The 24,882-nt window shown below is 38.3% G+C and overlaps 1 protein-coding gene and 1 long non-coding RNA gene across 3 annotated transcripts in view; one reads left to right on the top strand and one right to left on the bottom strand.

The window, feature by feature from the left end:
• The window catches only part of LOC105490699 (fibrillin 1), a 237,062-nt gene that overhangs the window by 121,887 nt on the left and 90,293 nt on the right, over positions 1–24,882 (bottom strand). For both annotated transcript variants that reach the window (XM_011756581.2, XM_011756573.2), the window contains exons 7-8: positions 5,890–6,087; positions 2,409–2,534 (exon numbers count right to left, since the gene is read on the bottom strand). In XM_011756581.2, the coding sequence (XP_011754883.2) occupies positions 2,409–2,534; positions 5,890–6,087 (324 nt within the window). The remainder of the gene's footprint in view (positions 1–2,408; positions 2,535–5,889; positions 6,088–24,882) is intronic.
• LOC139355440 (uncharacterized) overlaps positions 21,639–24,882 on the top strand; it is a 33,361-nt gene continuing 30,117 nt past the window's right edge. The window contains exon 1 of the long non-coding RNA XR_011606069.1: positions 21,639–21,725. This is a non-coding gene — a long non-coding RNA (uncharacterized lncRNA). The remainder of the gene's footprint in view (positions 21,726–24,882) is intronic.

Here is a 24,882-nt window from a genome sequence, read left to right as displayed (position 1 = left end):
GACGGGCGGATCACGAGGTCAGGAGATCGAGACCATCCTGGCTAACACGGTGAAACCCCGTCTCTACTAAAAAATACAAAAAACTAGCCGGGCGAGGTGGCGGGCGCCTGTAGTCCCAGCTACTCAGGAGGCTGAGACAGGAGAATGGCCCGAACCCGGGAGGCGGAGCTTGCAGTGAGCTGAGATCCGGCCACTGCACTCCAGCCTGGGCGACAGAGCGAGACTCCGTCTCAAAAAAAAAAAAAAAAAAAAAACAGTAGATGGCAAAGGAAAAAAAAAATCTAGTTAAACTAGTCTGTTTTTATCTTGCCACTGACTTTCACATGTAGCTGGAAAATTTTTGTGTGTGTGGAAAAGGATTAAGTAATACTCAGACTGAATTTTTGGTCCACTGGATACACCACCATAATAGGTTTCTTAGCATCAATAAAAAGATTCGAATGATTTTTCTTTCAGTCTGAGCATTAAATTAGAATCTTCTGTCTAGTCCACATCCATAGACCATTACTGTTAATTGACTTGTCTGAGTGAAAAGCACGAGACAAAATCAATTCTAGTTCAGGCTGGAAGCCATCATAACTTTAGAAAACAAAACACAGACTGGACAAGTCATAAGGACTATATTCCCCTCAATCTTAAAACTGATTATATATTCTGAAGCTGAATATATTAAACTGAGAAAGCCTAAAAGGTAAAACACAACCTATCATTGATGTGGGTTTTGCATGTGATCAACTTTAATGGCTTGTTAATGTCGTGTGTGTGTGTGTGTGTGTGTGTGTGTGTATGTGCATATATATGTGTGTGTATATATATATGTGTATGTGTGTATATATATATGTATATATATGGCCTGAAAATCTATTCCAGAATAATAACTTTCATCTAGAAAAGAAGACAATGTAATATGGCTCAGCAAGCACCAAAGTGTGAATTAAAGAAGTAAATTTGAGCAGTCTTGTCTGAATGGCCTCGGACAGAGCACTTAATACACCCAAGACACCATTCCTTAATATATAATGTAGAGTGTGGAACCAGCTGAGTTCTTTGCCCCTTTCAGTGTCAACGTTCTCGGCTTCAAATTTAGATCTACAGTACAACTTCTAAAATACATTGGCCTATCGAGAGTCAACTTTATTGTTCTTTGAAACTTAAAATGTTTTTTTAAGAAGCCTTTAGAAAGAACCATTTTTTCACAACTACCCCGAAAAACTATGTATAACATGTTCAAGAATGCAATAACAATTATAAATTCAATAATGATTTATAACCTAAAAACAACTCCAACTCATAAAGATAGTTCTATCAGAGCTAGATTCTTCAGTTTCAGGGCAAGTAGATATTAAAAGTCTTACATGTAATTTATGAATTGCACCTTAAATTTAAAACTGTCTTTTGCTTGTCTGATATACAGTGGCAACCAACAAGGTTAATTATCCAGCCCAGACAAATAACTTAGAACGTACTCACTGCTGGAGTCTAGGGGCATAAATACAACAGCATCTGTTTTCAATAAAAATGCATCCATCTAAATGAAACCTCAAGGTGGGGTGAATTGAGAATGAAAGAAAAAGTTTTCTCTTCTGATCCTGATGAGAGATGTAGCCCTGAGAATGCTGTTACACTACTGTCAGACATTACTATATGTAAGTTACATGTACTCATCAAACAAACGAGAGTCCAATGCTGCCTACATATTTTCTAGATGCTCCCCTCTCACAAAGAAATTATGACTGTAACTGGAAGTCAGGCCTCATTTCAGCAAATAGCAGTAGCAGTAGTGGTGAATATAAACACATCCTCTCTCTATATCTTTGCAGAAGTTCAATCTATAAACTAAATGCAAATATAAAAATTATCTCAAATTACTCTTCTGTTTGACTAACATTAAAAGCTTTTCATTTGATAGGCAATTATCATCCCCCAGAAAAGAAAATCATGAGCATGTACTAGGAGCATAAATATAAGGGTTGATTGATCAATCCTGCCTCCCCACACACAAAATCAAACATACCTTTGAACTCGAAAAACTTCGGAAGATATATTATTCTGAATGATATCTAATTACCAAATTTAAATTCATGTCTCTAGAACTATGCAAAAACATGTGTCTTGAACATTTTAAACCAAACGTTGGTTCAAAAATATTTCATGTTTTTAATACTTAATTTGATTCAGATGGACCTCTTGTTTTGGGTCTATAAAAGTAGAAAAAGCTGCAGGGTTTTTCTTGTCCAATAGCACAAAAGCATATTATTACTGTTAAAAATACTACATTTACACATTCACGGGGATAACAAAGACAGAAAGATTTAGGAATAATTTGCAAACAAGCTTGTTTCTAATGTTGAGTTTTGCCTGCCCCCACTACACCCCTCACAACCACTGCAAAGCATAAGATTTCTTACCTTCACATTTTTGTGACACTTCATTAAATTTGTGTCCAGCAGGGCATTTACACTCAAAAGACCCAACAGTATTAATGCAATTTCCTCCCTGACAGAGCCCGGGGATGGCCTGGCATTCGTCCACATCTGTCAGATTGCAGAAGACAGAGAGAAAAAAAAAACTCATATAAAATTCATTGCAGAATACAATGTGATAATTTGTCCACAATTATGTTACCATATTTATATCGGTGGTTATTTGTCCCTCACAATATTTGGAATATGACTAGGGAAACTATTTCTCACAATTGCATTATGTAAAACACATCGTTGGATTAATAATGTTCCATAAGAAGTCACAAGTATTTTTTGTTTCCCCACCTTCCATGTTTCCTAATGTAGAGGAGAGTGTACTAACTTTTGTGGGTTTTATCACATATGCAGCAAAATAGAAAGATATGTTTAAAAGGCCATTATTCACGGCCTCGTTTTTATCTCCAGATTGGTAGTAATAATCAGAGTTATTCAAAAAATCTTGCAAATCAAAATGCAATACATTTCTACAATGAAACGATCTTTAAGAGTTGTACTGAATGATTTAGTTAAAACGGAATTTATTGAAGGTCACTCAGACTACACGAGACAGCTAATGTTTTTGCACAAATGAAGTGGAAATGTTCACTTCACATTCTGGAGAAGTGCCTTGCACAGTAAAAATTAAACAACTCAGAAAATTAGGCCAACAAGTGAGAGGGATCGCTAGATGAGCGTGCAGTTTCAGCTGCTGACTTACCTTGCTGGCAGAGTGGCTGCCAGAAGGCACCTTTGTAAAGGTCAGTGAGATCATGTCTCTCCCCAGCTCCACGTGCAAGTCCATACTACGTCCTAGGAAGTTCTACATGATTCCTCTGCTCTTTTACCCATTTTCCACCCTCCTATCTCTCCCATCACACTGGATTCCTCAAATATGCCACCTGCCACAGAGCTCTGTAATGGCTGCCCCTCTGCCTGGAATATTCTTCCTCCAGAGAGCTGCATGGCCCACGATGTCTCATTCTCCAGGTCTCTGCCCCAATGCAACTTTAGCCACGAGCCCTTCCCTTGACAGTCCAACAGCAACACCTGGCTCCTGGCTCTAATCATCCTTCCTTCCCTGTTTATTTTTTTTCCACAGGACTAACCACCCACTGACCTAATACGTGTCTGTTTTGTTTAATAAATTGATTATCTTCAATATAAGCTTCCAGAAAGCAGGGACTTTGTCCATTTTCTTCACTGCTGTATAACAAGCACCTAAGGACTAACTTGGGTTCTTACGTGTAAGCCCAAATATTAACCTTCCAGGAGCAAAATTAATCATCTCATGATCACTACATTCTGTTATAAAGGTTATAAAAGTACCTGTACATTCTCTCCATCTCTTTGTTCATAACAGAGAAAAGTCTGATTTAATAAAGAATCCCCAAGTAAACAGTCTAATGTATTCTTTTTGAAACCTGGAAGCCTAATGTGTTCTTTAGCTTCACTCTTCATTGAATGAAGCAAAAAAGGGATTGCCGTTTATAAGATCTCAACCTGTGTTCTTGAGAAAAGTTGGCATGCAGTAAAAGGGATATTAAAGAAACAACAATTTAGTTTATTATAAAACTATCACGTACTGTTTTAAATGAAATGTCTTAACCCACAAATAAATGATTATATGTGGAAAATCATTAGATTATGTTTTCCAGCCAATTTCAGTTTTGTCTTAGACCAGAATTTTCCATTCTCTTGATATGTTGAATGTATTTTTAGAAATATTTTTGAAAATCAAGATTTTTACATATGGGCAGAACTAGCTGTCTTGTTGATCACGATTTTTGGCCAACAGAAAATATAGACAAGGCAATTCTCCACTGGCTGTATACAGCCCCTCACGTCTGACCCAACGACTGGAAACACCAGCAAGGAGCGAGAGCCACAACCTGGTGGCAGAATCTCTTAGAAACAACAACAGCAACAACCACCACCACCACCGAAGATGAAGAATTTCACTCTCAAACTGGCAATATAACTGCCATTGTGATTCAATGGGTTTTCAAAACTTTTCTTATAAAAAAACCTTTTTTTTTTTTTCTTGGACGTTGAAAAGCAGAGTTAGGAAGAAACAGGAAGCAAATGCTGGAAAGATCCAGATTTATGAAACAAATAGTAAAGCTAAAGAGAAGGCAGTTCATTCTCCCCACCCCCCTCACCAATTCCGTTAGCACCCTAACCTCTGACAATGGCTCACTGATGGGCAGCTGAGGCACTTAAAAGTCTAGCTCTCTGGTCACTGTCAATGAGTTCACGGGTATTAACTAACTTTGTAATCCCAAGACCAACAAATTCTTCAAAACTCACTGGGACTTTCTAAAAATGAGAAAAATAAGAAGGCACCAATAAAAACCTAACCTTTTAATTTTATAAAATACTACAATCCATCCCTTGATAATTCTAGAATTTCAAGGTGACTTATTTCTTCTCCTGATGTTTCAGAGGGATACATTTAAGGGCATCCAAAGGAGCTGTATGTTGTACACGGGAGCTGGAGGCCAGGAATGACAATATCAGAAGTGGAATTTATTGAAGTGGAATGTAATGGAGACCCACAAAACTGTGTGACTAAGCTCAAGTTCTGTTTTATTGCATATTACCCTTAGAATTAACATATAAAACAAAGCCAAAGCATTATCTATTTGTCTCAGAAAAGCATATCCTGAATTTTCTGAAAATATTGCAACTTGCTATAAAAAGTCCTGAGGCAGTCTAAAGGAAACAGATAGAGCCTGAGAGTTTTCAATCCCATCAGTTTAGCGTGGAGCTGCCTCTGTTCACTTCCTCCTGTTTCCTGCCAGACATCCAGACAATAAAAGAATTTGTACAGCTGGAAGAACAGGAGTAAAAGCCAAAAACAGAGTAAGGGCTTCTACAGGAGGCAGGAGAAGCAGCTAGCAGGCGACATCTGGGGATATTTAAAACTGTGAAACAAATCCTAATTTATTTCGGACTTGTAAAAAAATGCACAATGTAGCATGCAAAATGTCGAGAGAAACAGTTTTCCTCAGGTCAATTAAGCACAACCCATGAGAGAGAGGAACTCTAACAGTTTCAAATGAGGGAAAAAAATTAAGGAAAACATAAACTACCTTGTTCACAAACCTTGCTTTGTGTTTCTAGACAGCATTGCCATAATGCACAGCATTGCTGTAAACAGAATCACACCACCCCTGGAGTCAGAGGTACATGCAAACACCTCTGGGGTCAGAAAGGGGGAATGGTTGGCAAGAAAACATCCAGTAAGACTTCAGCTGCTCTTTCGAGAGCCACGTTCCTAATGCCTTAGTTGGATATCATGCAGTCAGCGAAATTGTGAAGTTATGTAGCTGACACTACTTTTCCATTCTCTTCAACTTCATTGGAGAAGGGCTCTCCAGAGCAAATAAGATTAATCCATTAATAATTCCATCAGCCCAGGGTTTACCTTGACAAGCTCCCGTGCGGATATTTGGAATGAAGCCACGGCGGCAGGGGTGAGGCTGGGCAGGACACATCTCACAGGGGTGGCCCCAGGCTCGGCCGACTGTGGCACAGCAGAGCGTTTTTGTGCAGACAATCCCGCTGAGTTGTCCCTGGCACATCTGGTTGCTGATCACAGTAAAACATGGGCCTGTCCTGTAATCTGAAAATAAAGAATAAAAATCTGATGAATATCCAGAAAAGCAGGAACCATCATGCAGAGGAACAGCTGCGCTCCATCTTGCTTGACTCCGAATTGAGAAATGAATTTCAGGGACAGAATGATGCATCACTGCCTCTGGGTAAGGCCTTGGATAGACCATTCTACTTCTGAACCCGATTTCCTAACCTACAAGATAGGGATGAAAACATCAGTTCTTACCCACTTTGAAAACGGCATTGTGAACATCAGATGAGCTAATGGAAAACTCTTTACAACTGTGAATTGCTGTACAAATGTAACATGGTAATATTATTATCCACTCATTACTTAAGAAAACATATTGGTGCCTGCACTGAATCAGCTCCGATGCCTGATACAGATGCTTCAGTGACTAAAAGAGGCCAAATCCCTGCCCTCACAGAGCTTCCAGTCTATTGTTATTTAGGGCTGAGAAAGCAAAGAATTTTGAAGCTTGTAGTGAGGCAAGTCATGGCACCTTCTTCCTGGAAGTTCCTTCAACAAAAGAAACGGTTATCTGTTTCTTTTGAGTTGGGGTCATCTTGTTTCAAATACAAAACAAGCAAACTAACAGATGAGGATTTAAAATTTTGCTCATGCAAAACACATTAGGTATTTAACATAAAGGGTGAGGACACTCGTCTGAAATAATTGTAACCTCTAGGCAAAAGGACCATCTTAAAGCAAAACAGGGATAAGCTAAGACCATAAGAGAATTTGCAGTCAGAGCAGTCTACCACCAGTTATAAGATCTGCCTCTTTTCTTTCTTTCTTTCTTTCTTTCTTTCTTTTTTCCTACAGAGAGACAGCCAACAACAAACAAGAAAGATAAAGACGTAGTGAGCACAGAGGACCAAAGCCAGGTTGTCCTCACAGGTTGTCCCCTTGTGAGAGAAATCAGGGCCATAACACCCATTTCTGTGGTTCTACAATGACCTTGACAGACAAGGGAGGCTGGGCTGGGGTGGGACTCATGGGCTTCTATCCACTACCCAGCATCTGCATGCTTCCAGGTCATTTTCAGAAGTGTTTAAGTGGAGTGATTCCTGTGAGTCTAAAAATGGACTCAATGACCCCAGTAAGTTCCTTTCACCTGTGAATGCAACCGTTTTATGAAAATCACTGGTTGTGCTAATGAAACTACTGGGATGCTTTCATTATTTTCTTCTTTCTTTAAGTAACTCATAGGACACAGCAGATATGCTATTTACTAAGGAAAAAAGGACGTTTCATTACAATACCAACAAGAGTGAACATTCTGGATCGTAACAATGTTTTGGCAATAGCTGAATTGCATCTGCTGGCATCCCTCTATCCTGTGTATTCTCTCTTGCTTTCTTTTTCTTGCATCTCCACTCCAACCCCTCCCTTGGAATTTCAACTCCATCTGCTCCCCATCACTACGTGCTCTTCCTCCCTCTCCTCTGCTATCTGCAGTGAACCACCTCTGTTCAATGGTGTTGCAGAAACAGCACTGCTCTGACGCCCATGCTGTAAGATCAACCTTCTGAAGAATTCCAAAAACAAAATTCCATGCCAGTCATATAGATAAAGAAGACTACCATATCCAAGCTATGGCAGCACTGGAGAGACAGACAGGATGGTCCAAACGCCGAGTCCCCAGCTCCCCAGCTCCCTCCCTCCATACCAGTGTTATGTCCCACTCACAGGATGCAAGATAATTTTAGATTTTAGTAAGCATATATTAATTTTAATGTGTATTATGAAACAGCATAAATATATCAGACTCACGATTTCACAGTTATGTCTGCTGTGAGGATGATGAATTGAAAAACCTTTTAATTCAATTTTTAAAAAATATTAAATACTAGTACAGGTGATATGCAAACAGGCCAAAAATTGTGTGGGTGACATCTACATGCAACCAGACTCACCATTCCAAAAGACAAGCCTGAGACCTTCGTGTTCCTCTTCTCTGCATGACCTGGCCCCACGCACCTTTCCAGCCCTTTCTCCTGACACTTTGTTTATCATTTGTCTTTTTTTTTACTTTGTTTATGCATTTATCACTCTACTGTTTTTTTAGTTTTATGTAGTCAAGCTCTAGGTATACTTTAATATTTTACATTGTATGCCGTATTTATTCAAAACCTGCTATCTTCTTCCAGAGATACTGAATTCAAACAAAAATATAAACAAATATTAAATACTGAGTTGTTGAATAAATCTCAGTCCTCATTTCATTCTTTCGATGAAAAAAAGTCACTCAGCACTGCAGTAATTTGTAACAAAATCTCTTTAACATGCAGTGGACATTTTAAAACTGTGTGGACAAAGTGATATACCAAAGTCATCTTTATTTTTTTGGTTCAATTCTCCCAAATAATACCTATAGGGATTTAATAAATTCATCTTTGCTATTTGGTCTTTCTTTTCTATTTCAATATTTTATTATGTATTTTAATTCAAAATTAAGCATTTACTTATACAATTGAGAAAAGGCAGTAGCATATAAATAAAGGTAATTACACCCAAAGAAACCCTTGATAACATATTGATTATATTATCGTACATAAGATTTTGTGTGTATGCATGTGTGTGTTTTATTTTTTAATCATAAAATAAGAATTATACTAAAAATATACTTTTGAATCTTGCTGGATTTTCTTCACTTAACATTGCCAAAGCTTTTCCCCATGTAATAAACACTATTCCACAATATGATTTTAATTGCTGCATAATTTTCCATCAAGTTATAACAGAATGTATTTAGTCATTTTCTTACCGTCTATCATTTAAATTGCCTCTAACTCTTCATTATTACACATAGCATTCAGTGTACATTACAATGAATCCTTTTCAGGATAAAAACAGCCATCAAGATTTTTATGACTATATATATCCTACATCTGAGACTAGAAAAGATCACAGCAGCATAATCTTTTATCAAAAAAAAAAAAACTTTCTATGTTAGGTAACAAGAAAGAGAATTTAGGCTTGTTTCTTTCTGTTAATTTACTGAGACAAGTGCAAATGCTTTAATCAAACAGATTCATGTTAGCTTGCCATATTCAATCCTTCTTAAAAAGCATAATGCAACATGAATTTTAATTTATAATGCTCTCTTCAACACTGCTGGGATTTGTTTTTCCACCTCCTCTTGCCAACATACTCTATGGAATTATCTTATATATGAGGATTGCCAAGGTTCAGGATAGATACAAATATGGTGTTTTGTGAGTGATACCAGCAAAATCCAGGCACTCTACAAAATGCTAACACAAATCTGATTCAGTTCTGTCTGACACTGATTCATAACTTCAGATGTGAATTCCTCATTAGAAGATCTTCATTTAAAAAAAAAAAAACAAAAAACCTTAAGACTTTTCCAGGGTCAATAACTTATTATTCTTATTTCAATACGAAATACATAGAATCGAGATGGTAGCTGTTAATTCTGACAACATATATTAGGTATTCCAACAGTTCACAGGGATCCAGTTTATTAAGTATACTATATATTTGGCGAATAAGTATGTAGAATAGAATCTATGGACTTAGCACATTTCTGTGCTAGATACTTATCACTATTGACAAAGTTATTTTGGAAACAAATTAGAACTGGCTTATTTGACAGTACAGATTAGCAAGTGGATATGAATGTATTTGTAGATCCATATTTTAAACAAAAATTGCTGATTGCAGAGGGAGAGGCATAATCTGGATGAAATAAAATTGGATCTAAAAATGTCTTGGAAGGTAAATGCTGTATTAACATGGTTTTCAAATGTCATTCCGATTTGGCGGCATGTGCTTTTCGTCCTGTACTTCATTTAGATTGCCAAGGTTATGCCGTTTTTAGTCCAATACTCCAACCGCAGAAAGAAATCTGCCCACACTCCCAATTCCTTACTAATAATCCAATTATTTACAATTATTCCCATAGCACTTACATGATATAAAGCTAAATTTACATACTCTTTTTTTTTTTTCAGATAGTCTCAGCATTAGACAGGGAGTGTGCTTAACTCAAAGCTTGTGTAATGTCTGACTCATTCCTGGCTTCAGAGTAAATCATTATTCCTAATGCAACTAAAATATAGTATTAGAAATGCTTTCTATTTGCAAATTGCTCTACAATCACTTCCTTATAAGACCTTCATGAACTAGGGCAACAGGCCAAGTCATTCCAAAATTAAAGTGCGATTCTAATTGTTTTTAACTGGCTTACTCCAGTGTGGCTGCTTCATGGGAAATTCTGCATCTCCATGTTCCCATTCTGAGTGGTTAGCTCAAGGATTGCTCTCCAGTCCCATTAGATTTGGCCTCAAGGCCTGGGCTCTGACCAACATGTGTCTGCAGCCTCTGATCCTCAGCTCATGCCCAGCTCTGCAGCTCAGAATACTGTGGTCTACAGCATTATTTCACTTTCATTTGTAATCAGACTTCACCCTGAAGCAAATGCATCATTTACAGGGAAAGAATATTCTGTGGTACAATGAATTCTTGTCCCTCCTGCCCCGTCACTAAACCACAAACTGCAGGGAAGGCACAAGGATATAATTTTGGGCACTAGGCTCCAATTATTTTAAATCCTTCTTTTCATAAAAATGACAAACAAAAGAATGAGATATCAATTTATCCATGACATAGAGGGTCACAGCACACTTATTTCTCCCAGGTAGGTTGGCCTGGGAAACATTAGGCTCCTAATGTGTGGAATTTCAGTACAACTTTCTGAGGAAGGAGTTCAGAGAACTTTCAGTCTAAGGAAAATTAAAGTTAAGAAGTTCCATTATCATAATCAGCCTGCTAAATGCTGTTACTTCTTCTTACTCCAATCATTCTTAACCTTAGGACATAACAGAATCACTTGGGGGAGCTTTTGCAAAATGCTGATGCCTGGGTCCTACCCTGTCCTCCTCTCCCAGTTTTCCCCATGGAACCCTATTTAGTAGATGTGGCACAGGGCCCAGGCATATACGTCTTACAAAAGCTCCCCAAGATGATGTTTGCCCTCTAGGACTCTAAGTTGTGTGTGTGTGTGTGTGTGTGTGTGTGTGTGTGTGTGTATGTGTATGTATTTTTTCTCTCTCTCTCTGTCTTTTCCTTTAATGAAGAGTGCTCATGTTCCATGATTAATTGGAGATGTCTGCAAGATAACTACTTATCTGAAAGTCTAACCTTAGAAACATCAGACAGCCCATAAACTGGGATCACTGCCACTCAACATAACCTAGTATTTCTCAACTAGGACTGACATCCTAATCATGGCAAAATACTATTCATTTCCACAGTGCTGCACTGATTATGAGGCACTTTATTACATTCTTTACTAATTATATTATAGTTAATTATACGAACTACCTGCTCATCAAAGCAAACAACAAAGTCAAAATTTAGGAAGGCTGATCATCCACTACTGCAGTGTCCTAATAGTTAATAGAATTCCCATTTCCAGTCTCTTTCCTTTTAGTTTTACAAAGCACACTGATATACACGATCTCATGCTGCTGTCAGGAACTCCCACACCCAGCCCCTGCCCACTGCTGCAGCTTGTATCTGAGTGGAATTCCAGGGGGATTCTCCAATTGGGGCCCGAATACAAGGCCTATTTAGCATCAGTAACACCAAAAGTCAACTCTTAATTTATTCCAGAATTGCACTATCAGAGAGACCATTTGAAATTCTTCCGAGACTCCTGATTTTATAAAATATAAAGTAGTGCACAATATCTATCAAGTTTCTTGTCAAAAATAGTCAAGGCTTAATCTAATCAAACTTCCACACCAAACTTCTAGCTGAAAGGGAATATAGGGTAGAGGAACAAGGTAAATTGCACCACAAGGAAACAACCAGAAAGCTCAGAACGTGTGATATTTTCTAAGGCAATTGTTCAAAACTTTTCCAAAAGCAAATGACTTTCTCTTCACCAAAAGAAGTACAGAGATTATTTTAGATTAAAAATCATAATAATCAAAACTCAACTGGATACTGTTTCTAAAAGAGAAAATTTCAGAAATCTTATGTGGACTACATATTACATGACATTGCAGAGTTGTTGTTTTTCTAGGTGTGATAATGGTATTGTGGTTATATGCAAGAATGTCCTTAGTGCTTAGAGGTGACGTGTCATGATGTATGCAACTTAACTTTCAAATAAGTCAGCAACGTAAATAATAACAAATACATATTTCAATATATATCTTGTATGTTCTATATACATATATACATACAGATGTGTACATACACATAGAAAGCTATCATGTGTATAAAAGTGGGAACAGTTATTCAATGTAAGTGGAAAGTATATGTGTATACTTTATATTATTCCTTCAACTTTAATGTAAGTTTGAAATTTTTTATAATAAAATTTCAGGGGAAAGAAACTCCTTTCGCATCTACTTTTACTATGCAATGTTGCTTCTCCCATCTTATTCAAGCTACATGGCATTTTTAAAACGATGCAATAAGGTTTGAATATACTTTCCAATTCATGCATTTATATAAAATACTGCACACAAGATTACCTATTTAACATGGTTTATACAGTGTTATTAAAAGAATACAACCTTTTGGCAAAATTTACTAAAGTATATTATGCAAAATTGTTTATCTTTAAGAAATTGCATCTGAGGTATGGCTTAATTGTTACTAAATGTTTTTAAAAAGCACTTTAGAAATAAACCATACAGAAAAAAACAAAACTATTTCTACATTAGTATTTTCCCTGCTTTTAATTTCTTTATTCCATAAGTGAAAAGTATTACCACTATGACTTAAATGTAAATATCACTCAAAACTGCAGAAACAAGGTGATTTGTTGTACACCTTTTAATCTAACATGCAGACTAAGCAATTCATCAAAATCCAGGCCATAGTTCTGTGGGACCCAATTATGTGTGGCAGCAATTCAACTACAGCAAATTGTTACCACATTTTATTCTGTTCCATGATGAAGAAAGCAGTAAGAAATCTTGTTCAGAGTAAGAGGGTATCTCATTTTGAAATAATCATTTACCTGATATTATTTGTTCCTTTACTATAAATCCTGCAAGTCATTACTGACTTTCATCTTCCTGCAAAGTTATCTCTACTTTTACTAGAAAAAAAAAGACTGGGGGAATCGGTAAAGTCAAATCATGGTTTGGGTGACATATTTACCATCAAGATAATAAAATCATAGAGAACGCTTTCATTCTTAATGGTCTGCAAATTCCACTTTAAAGAACCAGTTGGCTCTGATTTATTCCCTTTTAAAACGGCTTGTATGAAATGCCACGTTAAACCAAATACTGCCGTTTGACCACAGAGCATCAGCTATTAAACAGCAAGACAAAAACAATAATATTATATAACAATTTATTTGTTCTTTTATATTTTTTCAAAGCCATGAAGCATAACATATTCTCTCCAATCCAAAAACAAGATTAATAGCCCAAGAGGAAAAGGCCTTAAGATTAAATACAAAAATTGTCAGGGGCAACATATTCTTAAATTAACCTGTATATCATAAAAGTACCTTGTAATATTGTTTATTTTCCAAAATAAGTCCCACAAAAGATGAATTAAGTTCATGAAGAATCCTAATAGAACGTTTTATCATTAAATTATTATTAGAAATGAGATTTTCAGTAGCAGGTCAATTTCAACACTGAACATTGTGCATATGGAGGGTAAAGGCCTATGTTTGTAAAGAGACAATAAAAATAAATTGATTTAAAATATCAATCAATTGCAGTACACTAATATGAGGTACCCAGAGCAGTCAAATTCATAGACAGCAGTGCAATGATAGTTGCCAGGGATTTAGGGGAGGGAGGAATGGTGAGTTTTAGTTTGGGAACATGAAAAGGTTTTGGAGATGGATGGGGGTGACAGGTGCAAAACAATGTGAATGTGCTTAATGCCACCAAACTGTACACATAGAAATGGTTAAAATGGTAAATTTTATCTTATGTATATTTTAATACAATAAAAAGAAATTTCTAGCCGACACGGTGGCTCATGCCTATAATCCCAGCACTTTGGGAGGCCGAGGCAGGTGTATTGCTTGAGCCTAGGAGTTCAAGACCAGCCTGGGCAATATGGCAAAACCTCATCTTTACAAAAAATACAAAAAAATGTAGCTAGGTGTGGTGGTGGGCGCCTGTACTACCAGCTACTCAGGAGGCTGAGGCGTGAGGATCGTTTACTGTAGTGAGCCGTGATCACACCACTGCTCTCAAGCCTGGGCAACAAAGTTGACACCTATATCAAAAAAAAAAAAAAAAGAAAGAAAGAAAGAACAAGAAATTCTACAACACAAAATTAAATTAAACACTTTGACTTCAATGCTTTACAGTTGTAAAGGCCTACGCTTCACAACTGTAAAACAGAATCATAGGTTTCCTTATGCATTTGACAAATATTTATTGAGCCACTACCCCATATCAGTGAGTAGCACAGCATAAAACCTCTGTTCACATGGAGTTTGCAATCTTGTGGAGGAGGCAGTGAATAAATAGATCAATATGTTATAATAATTTTAGATTTGAGGTTGACATTTAGTTACAAATGAAACAAGCATGCTGCTGTCATAGAGAACAATTGGGTACACCTACCTTGGTAAAAGTTATCAGAAAAGACTTCTTTGAGGAGGTGACATTTAAACTGAGGCCTAAAGGATATGCAACATCTAAGTGCTTTCTAAGTATAGGAGACAGGAAGAACAGTGGCTCTGGGCTGGCAGATAGACTGGCTTCTCTAGGATTAAAAGAAAGCCGCTGTGACCAGAGCTTTGAGCGCAAAGGGGAAGGGGCATGCCATGAGGTTGGATCCTTTAGCAGGGGCTGGATTATGCAGAACATCTCAGGATATGATGAGGAGTCTGGATCTGGCTCAAAGCTCAATAAAAAGCCACTGAAAACACATGTGTTATTTGAGAAATGTGGTCCTTTAAGGGCTCAGGAGTGGAAATGGAAAGGCTTTCAGGGAGGCTACTGAAGGATGTGAGGGGAAAGCTGGCGAGGGCTTGGCAAGGGTGGTGGCATAGAAAGGGTGGAAGGCCAGCAGGAAGGGGATGCCCTTGGGCCAAAGAACCAACAGCACGTGTGGATGGATCGGAAGGGAGGCGTGAGGGAAACAGAAAGGCTCCCGGGCTTCTGGCTTCCATCACTGAATAAATGGTCATTTGCTGAAATGCGGAAACTAGGGAAGATTAGGCTGTAAATACTAATAATCCATTAACAAGTTCTTCCCATTTTCACAATAAGGTACCTGGTGCAGAACAGGTGACTTGAATTAATGAGGCTGTCCATGAATAAAATGATACTATCTGTAAATCTTAATGCTATCAAAACAAACAAAAATAAAACCTGTGTATAATGTAATTATACCCTGACTTGTGTGTTTTTGCTTTTTTATAAATTTCCTTTCCTCCCCTTCCTTTTTGTGAGCGAGCATTTACTCCTATCATATTCAGATATTTATGTATAAACATTACAGTTGAGATTCTTACTTCAAACACATTTGGTGAATTTTCACAGAAAACCAAGTATGAAGTACCCACGGCCCAGACCAACAATATGTGATGGAATCCTGGCGTGGTGGGTGGGATTTCCTCCAGAGGAACTCCACTGCCCCTTTCATAAATGACAGGGCATGGGAATCCAAGACCACTAGCATTAGCTGCCAGCCCTGAGTTCATTCTACAGGAAATGGAGACACACCACATTCACATTCCATGATAGCATCAATTCTGAGAGATCTGGTGGAAAACTTAAAGCAGGGACAAAAGTTCAGCCATTATTAACCACAGCTGAGAAGTGCCTCCTATAAATATGAACTTTCTGTAATATCAAGACAGATAAACGGCAGGGAGATGGTTTTGATACATTGGTTGGCAAATGTTATTTCTAGAATTGGCTTTTTATCAAATATCCATGTGCTACTAGATATGTGGTATATAGGTTGTTTGTATATCTTCTCTCCTACACACACATACACACACACACACACACACACACACACACAGTCACAGAAGCATACTAACACACTATCAAGGTGGCCCTCCTCTTCTCAGAACTTTTCTTTGGAAGAAAATGTCTGATGAATGAAAAATTCCTGAGACCGTTTCCAGCTCAGAGTCTGGCGCTGAACTCAGCTGAAGAAAGACAAGTTGGAAGAAAGTACAAGCATTACTCAGAACACGTGAGTGAACCGTGCAAAAGACAGGCATGGGAGCTGAGGGGGTGGGAGAGGCAGCAGCACCAAAACCCAATTATGTAGATTTAATTCATCAACAAAAGAAGATTCCTGACAAAAATCAGTAAGTGCTCAGATATCAAATACAACAGATGATTCATATTCTTAGACACCAAAGACTAAGGCGGCCGTCCCTAGAATTGGGTTTTCACTATTACTTTATGGTCGTTATTTTTCAGACCTGCTAAGTGGAGTGAGAACATGTCACTAATGGGACAATCATGGGGCCTCTTGGCAGCTCCACTGGAAACATACAGATTTTGATGTTCTGGGCCACTGGTGAGTGACAATTGTTTTATGGAACAGGCTAGCAATTATGCAAATATTCATCCTGCGTTTTGGAATTAACAGTTATTTCGCAGACACCCCAGGTACACATGATGTGAAGAGTTAAATCTTAATACTATCCTATAGGCAGATAGGCCACTCCAGTTCTAGCTAAGTGTTGCCCAGTGGAGTCAGTGGGAGAATGGTATATGCCTTAGAAACTTCCATTCTACAAAACTAGAAAAAAGATTTAAAGTTGCTCCTGAGACTATAAGGTCTACAACTATTAAATCGTGTACTGTCTGAACACTGACAGGACACTGTGTTACTCTGTTCCCTCTTACCACTTACTAGAGATTTACATCAGCTTGGCCAGACGCTGGGGTTTCATCTAAGGCAGCTAGTTAGATACGTGCGGAAAGTGTATATGGTTAGAAAATAATAAGAGACAGCATTAAAGTGGTTTAAAATGCCCCAAGAGGGAAGCCAAACACCACAATTTTCTCCAACTGTGGAAGAAAAAACAACTTGAGCCAGATTTTAGCTCTCTGGATGTATTAACAGGTCTATGTTTTATTCCCTTGGATATTTACGAAGCATGTTAACAATAATTAAAACGGAATTTTCCAAACCTTTAAGGGTAAAAGTTAGGAATAGAATATCAATGACCTTGGAAAGTGTTATAATTTAATATACATCATATTCACCATCCTGGGATTTCACTACTGATATTCAAAATTCACAACTCCCGCACAGAGCAAGCGTTCTTAGGAACTATGCTCATGCAAATGCCTTCCATTCAAATGTATTTTCAACTTTCTGCAGTAGTTGTACAGCTAAAAGTTAGTGCTGCTGGTCTATGGGCATTCAGATTTCTCTAGTCAGGAGTTCTTAACTTGAAGACCACAATCGGGACTCGGTAGGTCTAAAGGTGCCCCGAAACTATACATAAATCACATGAACAAGTTTGATGAATCTGAACACAGTTAAGTGAGCAATCACATACTCTCTTCCAGAAATCTGGAATTGGGATTGAGGAGCACTGGTGTTCACCTCTGCAGCTGGCTAGACCTCAGGTGACTTACCTTGGGAGCAGCGAGGCGGCATGTACATGACGCACAGAGCAGTTCAAGAGTTGGAGACAGCATTTGGTTTTTGCTTCCAGCCCTGGGTAAAGCCCTGCTACAGTACCTGCCCTTGGGTTTCTTATAACCTGGGATATCCCAGGTTCCTTAAAGCAAATCCCCCCTTCTGCTTCAGCTAGTTCCATTACTTGCAACCAATGCACTTGGAGCCAATACAGTGCATTCATTTATACCTTTTTGGAAGAAGAACGTGTTCTTGCATCAAATTCTTAAAAGTGTCCATGGCTCAAATAACCCCCTGCACTATTTAAAAAGAAGTAACTAATAAGAATTTGGCATTACTTAGAAGACTTACTCTGATTTACTGAGTTTTACATGTTCATTCTCAAAGAAAAGCAAAAAACAAAACAACAACAAAAAAAACTCTCCTAGTTAGTGACACAAACACAGACAAAAAACTACTCCAGCTCTCCCCTTCCTTTACTTGTAATTCCAAAGGGAGCCACAGAGAAACATAAACCTGCATGAAAGTCATCACTGCCCTCTATAAATTGATAGCTAATTTTTAGTAACACATACTGTCCTGGTTAACTTTCCCCAAATGGCAGCAGGCATTTGTGGATGATGTTACCTCGCCCATTTAGTCAGAACCCAGTGCAGAGCTAGAAGCGAAAGACAATGTGCCTAAAAGGGAGGAGGCCTGCACGCCAGTCTCAGCTCAGCAACCAATTTGCTGTGCGTCTCGAGTTAGACACGTCACTCTCTGATGGCATTCAAGTGGTCAAATCATGAACCATTCAGACACCCTCATGACCTTTCCGCTGGCCTGAGCCAGGATGGCTGCAGCCAGGCCGAGAAGAGAAGGGTGTTTCCATGGTGCAGGAAGGGCAGAGCGTGTAGAAAGATGTCTGACAGAAGCTTGTTTTGCCATTAGACTTGCTTCCCCCACATTTCTTATTTTGGGAAACGGCATCACCACAGCCCACATCACAGGGCCACAGACTCAGGGCAGCGGGGATCACAGAGTATCCCTCACATCCCTCAATCACCCGCAAACCTTGTCAAATTTACCGCCTCAACGGCTTCTTTATTGCCCCTCCTCTGAAATCCAGTTGCCAATGCTTTACCCTGCTAGAGTGAACCTAACATCAGTTAGACCCTAACATGCTCTGTGAAATGCTCCCTACTTGGCTCCCTCTGGCCTCTTCCCTAAATGCCTTCCCCCTCCATTGACACTGAGTGAACTGCAGTTCCTCAACTCACGGTTTGCTGTTTCTCCTCCACATGTCTTTGCAAATGCCATCTCCTCTACCTGGAATGCCTTTCTTCTCCCTATCTATCTTGGGTACAAGAAATTTCTTCTCCCCAAATTTCTCCACTTGGAAGTCTCCCCTGACGACTTACTCCTTCCCTCCTCTGTGGCACTAACCAAACTCCATGGTAAACTCTGACTTATATGATTGTCTTTCACCAGACTGTGAGCCTTAAGGACATATATTTTGTCTCTTTAAACTTTGCATCTCCATGGCCTAGAATATCCCCATGGGCCCATAACAAGCACTCAAGTATTTATGAATGAATAAATGAAGGAGGATGTACAATGACCTATCTTTAAGTCAGTCTAAATCCTTAGTCTTTTGAACTATTCATTCCCTTTGCTCAAGATATAATTAACTACTTATAATTCCATGAATCCATCACGCTTGATTTGAATTCTGGAACGCTGATTATCAATGTGACAGTGAACAAAGTTATCCTTTGAGTCAGTTTTCTCTGTTTCCCAGGGTTGTATGAGTAGTAAACGAATATATAAAATACCTACCATAGTCCCTGGTTCTTCTATTTTTCCTCTCCTCCCACACATACCATGGGTACACATAACCAATATATCCTGCTATTCTTAAAAACAAATGACATAAATGACCCACAATCCGCAGGACACACCTTTTAATCCATTCTGAAGAGCTAAGAGATTTGTTCTAAGTTATCTCTACTCTCTTGCCTGGCCTTCTGCTATAAACAAGAGTTGAAATTTGCAATATAAAGCAAAGATAAAGGTGACATGCAGATCAAGTCCAAGCCTGGATTCATGAAGACCTTGTTCTTTTTTCTTTTTTTAACTTTTAGTTTAAGTTCAGGGGTACAAGTGCAGATTTGTTACACAGCTACACTTGTGTCATAGGGGTTTGTTGTGCAGATTATTTCATCACCCAAGTATTAAGCCTAGTTCCCATTAGTTGTTTTCCCTAATCCTCTCCCTTCTCCCACCCTCCGCCCTCCAAAAGGCCCAGTGTGTGCTGTTCTCTTCTATGCGTCCACGTGTTCTCATCATTTAGTTTCCACTTATAAGTGAGAATATGTAGTATTTGGTTTCCGTTGCTATGTTAGTTTGCTACGGACAGTGGCTTCCAGCTCCATCCACGTCCTTGCAAAGGACATAATCTTGTTCCTTTTTATGGCTGAATAGTATTCCATGGTGTATATGTACCACATTTTCTTTTTCTGGTCTCACTGATGGACAGTTAGGTTGATTTCATTTCTTTGCTATTGTGAATAGTGCTGCAATGAGCATACACGTGCATGTGTCTTTATAACAGAATGATTTATATTCCTTTGGGTATATACCCAGTAGTGGTATTGCTGGGTCAAACGGTATTTCTGTCATTAGGTCTTTGAGGAATCACCACACTGTCTTCCACAATGGTTGAACTACTTACACTACCAACAACAGTGTATAAATGTTCCTTTTTCTCCACAACCTCAGCAGCATCTGTTATTTTTTTACTTTTGAATAGTAGCCATTCTGACTGGTGTTAGATGGTATCTCACTGTGGTTTTGTAGAGCACAAAGAAAGAAGAACCTCAGTTCTCAATGACTTTTTTTTTTTTTTTTGAGACAGGGTCTCACTCTGTCACCCAAGCTAGAGTGCAGTGGTGGGATCACAGCTCACTATATCCTTGACCTCCAGGGTTCAAGCAATCCTCCCACCTCAGCCTCTCAAATAGGTGAGACTACAGGCACATGTCACCATGACTGGCTATTTTTTTTATTTTTTGTTGAGACGGGGTCTCCCTATGTTGCCCAGGCTGGTCTTGAAGTCCTGGGCTCAAGCGATCCTCCCACCTCGGCCTCCCAAAGTGCAGGGATTACAGACATGAGTCACTGGACTGGCCTGATGACACTTTTGAGCAGTGGAATCACCATTAGCTACCATATACCTCCAAATTCATTCCTGACATAAGAAAAATTAACCCCTATTTTTTTAAGCCACTGGGGTTGGGTTTTGTATCATTTGCATCCAAACTCATTTCTAACTGAGACACCAAGTCCACAAATTGTGTTGTCATTTGACATATATATGAGTGAATAATCCAAGCATAATATACTACATTTCTGGAATTTTTATGTAGCATGTATTTTAAAAATTAAGAGCAAAAAGATTGAGCAAAGTAGGTCAAGTGCATAAACAAATTTTACCCAAATGCAAATGAGAATTCCAGATATTCCTTCCTAAGCTCATATTCCCCAAATCAACTTAATTTTCCTTCCTCGAAACCTAGTAAGACATCTAATGTTGGGATATGACTCGCCTCTGATAATCTCTGTGAATCCACTGTTCTCTGATATACACATATTTTTCCAGTTAAATCAAAGAAATGGTCATATGCATTATTACCATCATAAGAGTTACTGCCAGTTCTCATTTTTGTAAAAGACATTCGATTTTTTTAAATAAGCTCACTAATATCTGTTAGATGATCCTCTTTCTCTATTCTATTTTTTAAGTAATTGAGATATTTTGAATGTGATATGCCCTATATACTACTATCAATTGAAAGTAAAGACCACCATCCCCTCACCTCAGTTCCCAAATGTTACATATTTGATTGGTTACCATAACAATCATAAAAATATAAACAGAGTGGACACATGGAAATAATGGAATTCTGGAGTTACTCCCAAACAGTGGCCAATTTCAAACAATACATCAATAAGAATGGATTGAAAAGAAAGAAAATAACTATGTAAATGCATAGCTGGTTCCCAGGAGACACTGAAAGGTAAGTATTGCATTCACAGTGACATTATTCAACCTTTAAATAGGGTAACGGTATTGACACTTTATGCAAACACAGATAGCTTATGAAACAATAAAAATGAAGTCGCAGCTTTATAGTCTATTGTTTTGGCTCAGGGAAGGGGAGAAACAAGGGTAGTCAATGAACTTATATAATACTTCTTACTCTTTTCCCTCTACTCTGTGAGTGTGAGAGGAGCCATTTTTTTTTCCAGATGTTGTTGTTAATTTCAAAAGATTCATCCAGACCTTGGAAAGTCTTCTGATGACAAGTCTGATTTGAGAGAAATGTTGAGCCCTTTAATACAGGAAATTCCATAATTATGAGCTGGTTGTGCTTCAGTCGTTTATGTATAAGATGGGCATTGGAATCTCTTATTTTAGAATTGGAAGGAAACTTATAGAAGAAGAAAAAGAAAATGAGCATTTACGGAGCATGGTCCTGGCTACAAGGGAGACGTGCTGTCTCACTTAATTCTCACAACAATTCTCTGAGGAAGACTTTTGCTTCATTTTATAAAGGAGGAAACTGAGGCTCAAAGTCAAGTTAGGAAATTTGCCCAAGGTTATACAAACAGTAAGTGGCAGAATGAGAATTCAGCTTTTGGTGTTTCTGATTCTAAAAGCTGTGCTTACCCCACTACTTTGCCTTCCTCAACATGACGGTACAATGTACACAAGGGTAAATCAAAACACAAAGCGGCGAAGTTATTTTCTCAATGTTACAGAACAAATTAGCGGCAGATGGAACGAGAATCTATATCTTTCAAATCCCAGATCAGGCCCTGTTGGTTATTTCATGCCTCCCCTTCGGCCTCATTTTCTGCCTTCTTGCTCCCCAGGATTAAATCACAGCAGTCGAGATTGGAAGCAACATTCAAATCAGTTTCAGGACCTTGTTCTCATACTCCTAAATCTTGATCTAAAAAAAACCCTCAGTGCAGTGTTGGAGTGTTGTTTGCAAGAAAATGAAAATTATCCCAATTTTTATATATTCACTGTAAACCATGATAACATAGAAGCAATGTTGGTGTCAGCTAAAAAATATATGTAATAAAATCTATGATAGAGGTTACCTCCCTGTGGAGAAGCAGGAAGGAGATGGTATGGGGAATCCTGAATGGGTATCAGTCATATTTGAATGCTTAGGTTGGGCAGTTTTAATTTTTAAATTAGGTTTGTAACTAACACATACATGACATATATTCTGTAAATGTGTCATGTAGTGAATTGAAAAAGTATGATAAATAGAAAAGGTAAGCCACATACACACATACACATTATATCTGCAAACTGAAATGGAAGTACCTTATATACCTATGTGACCATGGGCAAATTATTTACTTTCTGATCCACAGTTTTCTTAATTATAAAAAGGGATGATAATAGGGTGTTTGCAAACATTATAAAAGAGAAATATTTAAAATATTTAATTTCCTGTCTGATTGTACCTCTTTCTATTCTATACCAGTGATACTTTCAATAGAGAAAATCTTTATACCCAACATGCATCAACTGATTGGTTTCTTCAGTGTGAGACAGAATAAGCCATTATTTATGCACTATGGAAATCAAAGGGCATGTTAAGATGTTACGTAGTATGTTCTATCTAAACATGGCACGCAGTGATGATGTGTAAATCTCACATACTGTTCCTTCACATCTTGTTCCTTTCCTTGTCCCTTTCCTGTGTTTCCTTCTTGATCCAAGGCTAAACTGTCCCAGCCCTGAAAATCTGTGCTCAGTTAAAAGCTGTCATGTTAATCCTAGCTGCTCATTATCGAGGACTATGCACAACCCCCTTTCGCCCAGCATGAGCTTCTAACGCTGATTCACCTCCGCAGACTCACCCCACCCCATGTCTATAAACAGAGCAGAAATCTGTGAAGACTATTTGGCATTGTCTGTATTACCCAAGAACATGTCTGGTTGTCTCACCCCTGACCCCGCCTTCAAAAGCCTTCTTATCCTTCAAGACCAAACTTAAACACTGCATTTTGGAAAAAGCCTGTCCAGCTTCATATATCAAAATGAACATCTTCATCTTCTGAGCTCCCATGGTGTACTGCGGTACACTGACTATTTGCCAGTCATACCATTTGGCCATGGTCCAAAGAGAAGCATATAGGTTATAACCTACCGAATGGTAGGTTCCCTAGCAGGAGAGAGTCTTGTTTATCTCTGAACTCTTATCTTCTATCCCCAACTTCCTGGAATAGAAGACACTCAATATATCTTTCTTAAACCAAACTGTTAACTAGGTATAAAAATTGTTCTTGCTTCCTCTGGGCCACACAATTACACACATTCCTTAGATGAGCTCATGTGAAGTTAATTAGACAAGTTAATTAATTCTCTAACTCAGCAGGTTATCAGAACTGAATGTACCCAACTCATCTAAATGCAAAGATAATAAACAGGCTTTTGCCTTCTACATTTCTAATGGGAGTTTCTGAAAGAAACTTTCCACTAGCTCTATAACTCTAATGTCTCCCAAATAGAAGACTCCATGCTAAAAGGCTTTTCCAAAGTAGTGATATACCTAACCTCCACAAATACCTTTGATCTCAAAGACAATTTTTCTCTACACCATCCCAGGGAAAAAAATGCAACATCTATGATTTTAATTTTGTACCCTCATAGATCACATCCATGCACAATTCAACTACTTAATGGGGTAAGGCTATAGGTGAGTGCAACAAACCTCACTAACCTCAAAGGTTAGTGACTCTCTACATCCCTGGAATCCTGGTAAAGTTTTGGAAGAGGCTTCATGACTCACCTTCAATTTCCATCCACTCCCAGGATGAAACCACCACAAAATAGTGGTTGGAAAGAAGGATTTAAAATCAAGCTTCAACCATGGCAGATTCAAAATCCAGCCAATGCCAGCCAAATATGAGCTCGAAAGTGTCCATAAGAAGAGGCTAAGGTTTACAAAACAATCCTCTTTGATGAGTTAAGTACAAGTGAATCAGAACCATATGGGTTAAATTCCCCTTGAAATACCCACGGATTTAGAGTGCTTGGCACAGCATAAATTCCAGGCATCTGAAATGCAGTTAGAAATCATTTTCTTTGAAAACTAACAAAAAGGGTTCCCTGAGATCTCCTGTACAAAATGCCAGGTATTCTTACAG

Source organism: Macaca nemestrina, chromosome 7, assembly GCF_043159975.1.
Source record: "Macaca nemestrina isolate mMacNem1 chromosome 7, mMacNem.hap1, whole genome shotgun sequence".
Classification (NCBI taxonomy): domain Eukaryota; kingdom Metazoa; phylum Chordata; class Mammalia; order Primates; family Cercopithecidae; genus Macaca; species Macaca nemestrina.
Note: the sequence above shows the minus strand (reverse complement) of the source record. Positions and strands in the feature narration are given on the sequence as shown.